Source organism: Martes martes (genome assembly GCF_963455335.1).
Source record: "Martes martes genome assembly, chromosome: 15".
Taxonomy (NCBI): domain Eukaryota; kingdom Metazoa; phylum Chordata; class Mammalia; order Carnivora; family Mustelidae; genus Martes; species Martes martes.
The window spans coordinates 69,225,003-69,235,246 of record NC_137903.1 but is presented as its reverse complement, the minus strand read 5'-3'; the positions used below and the strand labels follow the sequence as shown (position 1 = coordinate 69,235,246).

The window sequence follows — 10,244 nt, the reverse complement described above, 5'->3', positions numbered from 1 at the left end:
GGTAACTCCGTGGAAGCTTAGCGGCAGCAGCAGACCAGGCCCCTGCTTCTCCGCTTGCCCCCGCCGGGCTGCTTTTACCCCCGAGTGGCCCCATCAAGGCCATCCTCCCCCAACCTGGCCCAGGGTGTCATTCTTGGGGACTTGAGCGTCTCTGAGGACAAGAACCCAGCATCTCCACGGGGGTCTACGGTGCTCTCTGGTGGTCAGTCGGAGCACGACAGCCACACTCCCAAGTGCGGAGCCACCACCAGCGCCCGCCGTCAAACAGTGGTTGGCTTTCCAGGTGATAACTGGGTCTTACCGGAACACAGAGGTTTTCATACGGCACCAAGTGGTGAAGGGAGAAATCACAGTCAGTGAGTAAAGGGAGAAAGGCAGATACACACCCTCAATCTGATTCTATCCCAAGTTCCCTCGGCACCCAAAGTCCCGCAGGAAAGCAGCCAACGGCTGATCATGTAACAGTTTTGCTAAAATAAAAATGCAAAAGGGTTTCAACAGCAGACGGTGAAAGTGTAATAAACATGAACATCCATGTTGAAGAAAACAGACCCAACACACTTCACGAAAATAATGCTTTTAATTATTTTGAGTGAAAAGCCCATTTCAGCAAGTTCAATATAAATCATTTTTCTTAAGCAGAAGCCATTTGCTAGATTTTAGGTAAGTTCATTTTGTTGTTTTAAAACATGACAACGCGTATTCCTCTTCCTTTCTTAGCCACGTAAGGACCCGGCGGCTTGGTTCCTGACACCCTCTTGAGGAAGGATCGTCCCTCATCTCCTGAAATCATGTGTGTAGATAATAAAACCAGTTTCTTCTTTTCTGAAGAAATGTGATTTTTCTTCTTTAACGTTATCTTCTCCCTCATGACCTGACTTTGGTAGCAACAGCACAGAAGCCATTCAAAGATTTTGAGCAGCTGCGGCCCCCTGCCGAGAGCGGCCTTATTTAAAAAGCTACAAAGTGCAGCTGGGGGCAGTGCGTTTGGGGACTGGCTTACGCTGGTCTATGTCTGGTAAACTCTACTTAAACAGAACACCAGAAAATGACACACAAAATTCCCTGCATCCTTTCTTCTTTTGCAAGCCCATTTGGGGTAGAAAAATAAAATAAAGTATACATATATGTGAGTGTGTATTTTGAGTGGAGGACACAGATTATACAGTGTCCACTTTAATGGGGAAATCAAACTCAGGAAAGGTTTATGAACTTCTTCTGTTCACTTTAATTTGAAAAGTGAAAAAAAAAAAAAGTACTTTGTAAGAAATAGTTTTGCCCTATGTTGGATCAACAATTCCCCAAGACTGTCAGGCACAAACGGACCACAAGGAGGAGGGTTTGGCACGGTTACGCACGTGCACAGTCACACAGGCCAGCCCCACCACCAGGCTCAGGCAGCTTGGGCACAGCCATGGAGGACGGAGGCCCACTCCCCAGCACTGCGGCTTCCAGGAAGTAAGGACAGGTGTTCCAATACCTTCAAATGCCAGTGGGCCACCTAAATCCAGCACTGGCTTCTCTTCAAGGAGCACTGCTGGAAAACTATTTGGAACGGATGGAATAAAACTTCCTTGATCATAATGAAAGATAATCCTCTAAGAAAATGGCTTCAAAATTTGCAAAAAAAAAATCCTAGCAACCACATCTTCCAAGAAATCCAGGAATAGTGCAACTCTATTTTGTAAACAAGCAAGCAAGCAAAGCCAACAAACCCATCTGGGAAACGTTCTATAGAGAAACATGAAGGCCTTCGGGTGTGCATAAGCCATCCACAGCCACCTCCCGGGTGTTGTTCAAGATGCCATGTTCTGCCTCACCTGGAGAGGGGAAGAGAGAGGAAGAAGACTTACTTCGTTAAACTGAGTTGACAGATCTTACCAGGTCACCATTCTAGGGAATGGTTCAAGCAACTCCTGATCCAGAGGTTTAAGATTTTGAGTGAATTTCAGCTACCCCAGAATACGGAGGAACTGCCTGGGTTCTGGTATCTATATAGGTCTGGGGTCTGGCCTTGGAGACTGGATGTTGGCCAGCACCCCTCCCCGGTGAGTGCGACACCCACACCCTCTGCTAGCACCTCTGGGATGGGCACTGCTGAGCAGCACCCAACTGTCTGAAATGGACCGTAGTCTGCTGAACTCTGAAAGGTCAGCTTCATGGCTGCCTCTCCCTAGGATTCTGTCCTGCCTCAGACAGGGTGACACCCTGGTCTAGACTTTGATTCTCCTCTCAGAAGGATGGGGAAATGCTCCCTCTTACCTCTGAGCTGCACAAAAGGCTCCCTAGTCTGCATAAGAAAATGGGAACCTCAAATTTATCTATGCCACTCACTCACTCAACATGGAGACTTACAGGCAAGCACATTTTTATTTTCTTATTAAAGCCAGCATTGCCCTTGGGCATGTTATTTATACACAAATAATGTCTTTCAGAGATCGCCAGGTCTCGTCAAAGCAAACATTAACCCTGTGTCGTGGGCCTGTCATCTTACTAGCCATCCTCCTGGATAATTCACTGCCAGGTCATCATGTTTTAAGGGCTGCCTCTCTATTCCTATAAAGTAAGGTGGCTTTGTCAGGCCAGGAGAGAATCGCTAGCCTGTGCCTCGCCTCCTGCATGCTCGGAAGCAAAATAAACGCGGTGACTACTGGGTTCCTCATTCAACCAGAGAAGCTGAGAATCTTCGTCTCAAATTATCAGCCCGAGAAGAAGCCACTTGCTCTGAGCCACATACTGTCCTAGACCCTGTTTGGGAATGAATGAATGAATGAATGAATGAATAAAAGAAACAAAGAAAGAAATCTGAGCTTTGCTGGTGAAGAGATTGACAAGGGCGATGGGAAGTCGACAGTTCAGTGTGGAACCACGTGGAATAAAGAGACGCTGGGAATATAAGTCCCCAAGTGAGCTACGGTCTACGGAGCAGCCGCTGGGCCTGGAGGAGGCAGCTAGGCCCCCACCTTGTCACCGAAACTGTACTCTGCATCCCTCATTTGAACCCTGATCTAATTTCAAAGGATCTAATCACACCCTTCTTTCCTGTCCTTTTCCCCTCTTCAGGCGATTTTCTTCTTCGTTCTCTCCCAGGACCCCTCAGGGGTTGACCTCCTCCAGCCCCAAGTGTCCACCTCCTGGTGGGTACCCCACACGGCACCCCCAGCACTCACAGCACTGAGGCTGATGGGAAAGGGGCCACGTGCGCACTCAGATGTGGACCATTCACAGTCCAGCAGCACCCAAGTCTGATTCTCATGGGAAAAGGCTCACAGGTCAGCCAGGGCCCCAAAGCATCGCCGCAAAACAAGGTTTCAACCTGGCGTTCAAGCCTATAGACAGAGCTCAGGGGTTGTGAACTTGCATGGAAAGCAGACGTTTTCATTTTCATTAAGCTCTAATTGAAATTTATCATTTCCTTCCATGACGAATGTGGACATCAAAGCCCAGCGGATGCGTATCTGTGACGGTCAGCCACAGAAACAAAGAAAGCAGATACTCTCACCTCACGTTAGGGTTGTGGCGAATGCCATAAAATACTCAGTCCTCACTACTCAGAAAGTACAGTAATGTTACAGGCTCACTATTAAATCTTATTTAATGTGTTCATTAAAAAGTCAACATATTACAACACCACACATTTAAAAAATATTTTTATAAATGTATTTCAATAGAATCGGCTTCCGTTGTACTGCCTATGTATTTTATACACCTAAATATACTATTCTAAGGGGGTGTCATAGGTTTTACGAGGTTGTTAAAAGGGTCGGTTCGTGGTGTACGAAACAGTGAAACCCTCCTCCCCCCACTTTAAAAGACTGAGGACTGCTAATCAAAGGTGCACTATTTGAAAGAAGAAAGATGTGTAAATACTTACTGAAATGTGACATTATAATATTCTTCAGGTGTTACTATTTTTGGTCCACCAAAGTAGTCTAGGACCCAGATGTTGGTTATATTCAACTTGGCAAAGAACCAATTATGGCTGGACGGCCAGGTTTTCATCTCAGGGTGTCGGACAAACAGGGAATGCTTGGCAAAGCCCATTTCCGTCTGGTTCACCTAAAGGGTTATACATGACATGAATGACTCATGGCAACCACACTCTGTGTTCCGGCCTGCTAAGGGGGCGTGATTCTAGAACCCTGAAGCATTTCTTTAGTTACAAGCTCAAGGAATCAGGAGAAAACTGCAAGAAGCATGCAGAAAAACGGAAAACATCCAGGAGCTCAGATGTTGGTGGTACAGATCTCCTGAGGGGGTATCGTCACGAGGACCGCCTTCCACTGCTTGGCAGTCCCTCCAAGCTACCAGAGTAACGGGCACAGGGCGTAGGATGAAATGTTGGGGTGCTCACGCCGTGTCACGTCGGCCCACAGACCCCGTAACAAGCCCGTGTTCAACACGGAGAGGCAAACCCGAAGACGAAGGTCTCGGGAGGCACAGTGGAAGTCAACAGCATCGGCTGTCCCTCCCTGCCCCATTCCCGCCTCTCTCCTGCTCGTGAAATGCAGCTGCACAGAGGCACCCACACGGAACCTCCAGACCGCTCGTCAGACTTGTCTGGGCTCATCACGATCGGCAAAGTCAAGAAGCACATCTGCCGGCAGGGCAGTCGGGTCGGTGCTGGGACACCCGGCCCTCTGCCTTGCAGCATTCCCTGCACTAAGTTCACATCTGGTATTTCAGCTTACACGGTCCGCTCCCTGCCCTAAGCCACTGTTAGCATACGGAGACAAGGAGCCCCACACGGCAAATACCGGGCAGTGTACAACATGGCCAGCGGCAGAGGGCTCTGGTTGAACAGGTGTCCTTACAGAGGAGCTGAGCAGCTGTTATATCTATCTGTTCAGCTTCAAAAACTCATTCGTTTTCTGCATAAATATCTTATTGAACATCTATATGAAATCAACCAATTTAAGCCTTTAGTTTTCATCAATGCACACATTAGAACATATTCTCACTCTGTATCTCAATCACAAATCAATTTCATTCTTTCTTGGGGCGCCTGGGTGGCTCAGTGGGTTAAGGATCTGCCTTCGGCTCAGGCCATAATCTCAGGGTCCTGGGATGGAGCCCCACATCGGGCTCCTTGCTCAGTGGGGAGCCTGCTTCTCCTTCTCCCTCTGTCACTCCCCCTGCTTGTGCTCTCTTGCACTCTCAAATAAATAAAATCTAAAATTTAAAAAAAGATCTCTCTTTTTTTATCATTAATAGATGGTACTTGTCTAAAACCCATCTCTGTTCTTGTTAACTACTCACCTTGGTAACGGTTCCTGACAGTATTATGTGAGCACAGAGGGGACTTTGGGGATCAAATCCCTGCTTCCTGCAGAAGTTCGTCTGTGCCAAAGACATAGTCAGCGTAGCATGTGGATTTTCCTGTATAGGGAAAATAAAGATCCTCGCACATGAGGTTTTGTCTCTGGAGTCAACCTCACAAGTCACATGCACATTGTCCCTAGAGCTGAGCGTTCTTCAAGGAAACAATGAACTATAAAACATCACCTACCACTTGAGAAAATGACTAGTTGGGTAAAGATTGATCTTGACCCTTCCTCCCAAAAAGCAGGGGCTAGGGTCCTATATTAAAAATTAACCAAGCCACTCTTTTTTCTTAAACTCTTAATGTTTCACATTCACCAGGGAAATTACGATTATGGTATCACCCAAATACAAGGCTGGTCTAGACCTTCGTCGAAAGATCTAAAGGGTTAGACTCTAGTATGAAACTAGGGCATAAAAATACATAGTTGTTCAACAAACTAATTGTACAATTTAACCAAGAAAGTTGCTGAATCATGTTTTGTGGTTATCTTAGGCTAGCAGAAACTGTGTGATTTCAAAATTAGAGAAGTTGTTCATTCCTGTTTTAGCAATAAGAGAAGAATGCTTAGACTCAAAAAGGGGGGCAAGCAAAATTCTTCCTTCTTTTTCAGAAATCAGCTTCAGGAAAGGCACTGTTGACAGATCACAGCAAAATTCAAATGTCGCATTTAGTACTTTAAACTCCAAGCGGCTTGTGTGGAAAATTCTGCCATCTCATGGTGACCTATCAAAAAAATGAGTTTCAAGAGAGCTCCTTGAAATCATTTAGCCAAACATTCACTGTCTGTGCACTATTAGGCAAGAAGCCATAGGAGACCAAAAAAAGGTCTCTCATTCCTCTGTCACTTTATAATCGACTGAAAAGTCAGACATAAACAAAACTTAAATAATGCAAAATGACACAGAAGAGATCAGAAGACAATATATAACTAACTATCAAGTGAATGGTACAGTTAAGTGTATTTGGAGTTTAAGATGTCAACACAGCCTGGAGTAATATGGACTCTATAGAGAGCCTTATAAGATACTCAAAATCAGGACAGAAGTGGGATGACGTATTAACGATAATGGGAATTTCAAAAACAGAACTGGGGAAATGCAGCACATGGTTGTGAGCAATGAGAAACCCAATCTGCTTGAAAAAGAGGTTTTGGGGGGTGGAAAGATGTAGGAGAGGTGGCAGGGGGTGGGGGAATGAGGGGGGCTCAAGTCCAAGCTAGGGAGCCAGGATTGTGCTCTGCAGGCTGGCATCTGTCTGTGCTTTCCAAGAACCACCTGCAATGGGGAACTTGTTAAAATGCTGATTTCTGGGCTCCATTCCCAGGCCTGGTATTTGTACTTTGAGCAAACATCCCAAGTGAATCTTAAGCAGCTCTAGACAGCCAGATGTTGTTAAAGGGCTCTGGGCAGAGGGAAATGCTATGTGGTATTCTATGTGGTATCCTATAAATCTGGTGGGTAGGGTGACAGGGAGAAGACAGAGGTCAGAAGGAGGAAAAGAAGGTATAAATCAACCTAACTCGTGAACTGATGGGATCAGGTCAGACTAATTCCGATGTAGCCACACCCTTTCAGGGCCAGGGCGGAAACTTGAAATCCCGGAGAGGTTCCTTGCACCGTCCCTCCAGACAGGTCAAAGACCTGGGCTGGAGTTCAGCCTGGCAGCCATTGGTGGCCGGGCACAGGTCACTCCCTGCACCTGAGTCTTAGTTGGTCTCCTTCCTACAAAGCAGGTGACCGAACCAGTGAGAGTTTAAATATAATCGCGGACAGCGGTAGTTCTCAATCCCCCTCCCTCATTAGAAGGATCAGGGAGGAATTGGGGAGTTGTTTTTTGTTTTTTTTTTTTTTCTTTAAATAAAACGTGCTTTTAATACAATACCCGGACACTTATTTTTTAAGGTCTTCCCGGGTGACTGTGTTTCCAGCCAAGGCTGAGCCTCGCTGGCGTGGAACGAGCCTGCTTTGGGCAAAGGCCTGAGTGGGGTGGGTATAAGGAAGGGGTGGACGGGGGTGTGTGTCTCTTACAAAGAGCAGCGGTGTCTGATTTTGCTTCAGGTCCCCAGGGGCACAGATCTTCCAAGAAACTAATCTGGAGTCTCCATTTCCGAATCTTGGTAACGACACCAGGCCCTCCCCCACCCCTTGCGCACAAGTACAATCCGACGCCCCCGGGGACGTCGGGAACCTCACACAGACTATGTTTTCTCCGACGCGCGCACCTGTGATAAAGTCCAGTTTATAATCGCGGTAAGAGGCAACAACGGCCAATAATGGAACAGGACGCGGAACGAGTGCAGGACCGCCTGGGCCGGTGAGAGCGCGGACACCGTCAAACGTGCCCAGCGAGAGGGAAGTGGGGCACGAGGCGGCCTGACGGACACCACCTCGGGAGGAGGCGCAGGCGCTTCTGACGCGCACCTGACTCCAGGCAGATGAAACTAGGGCGTGAGCCCGCGGCCACGGGGTGCGGGGGAGCCGCTGCGATTCCAAATAAAAACGCAACGAGCTGTGCGTGCGCCAAAGAAAGCCGGTCTGGGGGGCCCGTTCCGGTCACGGCCGCCCTTCCGCGACCCGAATCGGAAAGGCGGGCGGACCCGGCGCGGCGCCGCGAGTCCCTCAGCCTGAGCCGCGGGTTCTTCACCCGCAGCCCGTCCCGGACTCCGCACGGCTCTCGCGCTCGAGCGGCTGAGCCGGGCGGCGGGACCCCCGGAGGGCGGCGGGACCCCCGGAGGGCGGCGGGACCCCCGGAGGGCGGCGGGACCCCCGGAGGGCGGCGAGCCCGGCCCTGGCGCGCGCCGGGCGGAGACGAGCCCACGGACCTCGCCCCAGCTCCGCTCCTCCCCGGGAAGGCCGTGGCACGGGGGCCCCAAGGCTACGCCCGGCACCCGCGGGGGGGCCTCGGCTTCGGGCCGCGGAAAGCCCAACGCCCCGCTCAGAAGGGCGCGCCCCGTGAGCCTCCGAGCAGCGCCCGCGGAGCCCCCGGACGACTCGCGGCGCCGGGTCCTGCCGGGCGAAGAACCACCGCAGCGGCGGGCGCCGGACCCCAGCGGCCCCGCCCCGCGCCCCCGCCTCGCGCCCCGCGCCCCCTCACCCGCAGGTTGCCGGCCGACAGCTGCAGCGGGCTCAGGTAGAAGTAGGGCGCGCCGCGGCCCGCGCCCGGGGGCCCGTCGCTGAGCGACAGCACGTCGGCGAAGGCCCGGCCGCGCACCGCGGGCTCCGCCGACACCGTGGCCAGCGCGCCCCAGTCGCACACGTGCGTCACGAAGCGGGCCACGCGCGCCGCGTCCTCGCGGGGCGGCAGCGGCGGCAGCGACGCGCCGGCGTCCCAGTCGCCGTGACCCCGGCCGCCCCGGCCCCGCGCCGGCGCCACCAGCAGCGCCACCAGCGCCGGCGCCAGGAGCGCGGCGACCACAGCGCGCGCGGACCCTCCGGTTCGGCCTGTCATGCTCGCGACCCGGGAGAGAGTGCGCGGCGCCGCGACCCACCGGGGTCGAGCGTCAGTCGCGCCCTCCCGGCCCCGCCCACGGCGGCGCGCTGGTCACGCCCCTCCGGGGGGACCAATCGGAGTCCGGGGCGGCGGAGGAGGCGGTCGGCGCGGAGCCTCGCGCTCCCGGCCCCGCCCACGGCGGCGACCACGAGTCACGCCCCCCCCGGGGGACCAATCGGAGTCCGGGGCGGCGGAGGAGGCGGTCGGCGCGGAGTCTCGCGCTCCCGGCCCCGCCCACGGCGGCGACCATGAGTCACGCCCCTCCGGGGGGACCAATCGGAGTCCGGGGCGGCGGAGGAGGCGGTCGGCGCGGAGCCTCGCGCTCCCGGCCCCGCCCACGGCGGCGACCATGAGTCACGCCCCCTCCGGGGGGACCAATCGGAGTCCGGGGCGGCGGAGGAGGCGGTCGGCGCGGAGCCTCGCGCTCCCGGCCCCGCCCACGGCGGCGACCACGAGTCACGCCCCCCCGGGGGGACCAATCGGAGTCCGGGGCGGTGGAGGAGGCGGTCGGCGCGGAGCCTCGCGCTCCCGGCCCCGCCCACGGCGGCGACCACGAGTCACGCCCCCCCGGGGGGACCAATCGGAGTCCGGGGCGGTGGAGGAGGCGGTCGGCGCGGAGCCTCGCGCTCCCGGCCCCGCCCACGGCGGCGACCACGAGTCACGCCCCCCCGGGGGGACCAATCGGAGTCCGGGGCGGCGGAGGAGGCGGTCGGCGCGGAGCCTCGCGCTCCCGGCCCCGCCCACGGCGGCGACCACGAGTCACGCCCCCTCCGGGGGGACCAATCGGAGTCCGGGGCGGCGGAGGAGGCGGTCGGCGCGGAGCCTCGCGCTCCCGGCCCCGCCCACGGCGGCGACCACGAGTCACGCCCCTCCGGGGGGACCAATCGGAGTCCGGGGCGGCGGAGGAGGCGGTCGGCGCGGAGCCTCGCGCTCCCGGCCCCGCCCACGGCGGCGACCACGAGTCACGCCCCCCCGGGGGGACCAATCGGAGTCCGGGGCGGCGGAGGAGGCGGGCCCCTCCGTGAGCCTTGCAACCCGCCTCGGCCAGAGTTGTTTCTCCGCCTCCCCGGCCGCCCTTTTTTTTCCTAAATATTTTATTTCTTTGTGTACTTGAGAGAGAGCGAGGGAGAGCGAGCGTGCGCGGGGGAGGGGCGGAGGCGAGGAAGACGCGCGCCGCCCGCTCGGCGGGGATGCCGGAGTCGGGCGGGTCCCCGCGCCCCAAGGCCGGCCCGAAGTCGGGCGCTGACCCCGCCGGCCCCCGGGACCGCCACAGCGTCCGACGCGCGGCGTTTGCTCGGCTGGCGGACGGGGAAACGGAGGCCCCGCGAAGTCGCGAAGCCCGCCCGTGTCGTCCCGTCGGGGAAAGACGCGTCTACGCACGCGGGCCGCGGGAGACGCCGCCGTCGGTGCTCCCCGTCCGCTCGGCCTC

The 10,244-nt window shown here is 54.9% G+C and overlaps 1 protein-coding gene across 2 annotated transcripts; it reads right to left on the bottom strand.

Moving 5' to 3' along the window:
- Positions 1–561: 561 nt before the first annotated feature.
- Positions 562–9,047, bottom strand: CREG1 (cellular repressor of E1A stimulated genes 1; the record flags this gene model as incomplete). Of its 2 annotated transcripts, XM_080823831.1 has the most annotated exons (4): positions 8,420–9,047; positions 5,260–5,379; positions 3,875–4,059; positions 562–1,820 (listed from the first exon to the last, which is right to left on the bottom strand). In XM_080823831.1, the coding sequence occupies exons 1-4, from the start codon at positions 8,771–8,773 to the stop codon at positions 1,817–1,819; spliced, it is 663 nt and encodes a 220-aa protein (XP_080679957.1). In that variant the 5' UTR covers positions 8,774–9,047. The 2 variants fall into 2 exon arrangements, with proteins under 2 accessions (XP_080679957.1, XP_080679958.1); XM_080823832.1 differs by lacking the exon at positions 562–1,820 and having other exon boundaries at positions 3,871–4,059; positions 8,420–8,827.
- Positions 9,048–10,244: the final 1,197 nt, after the last annotated feature.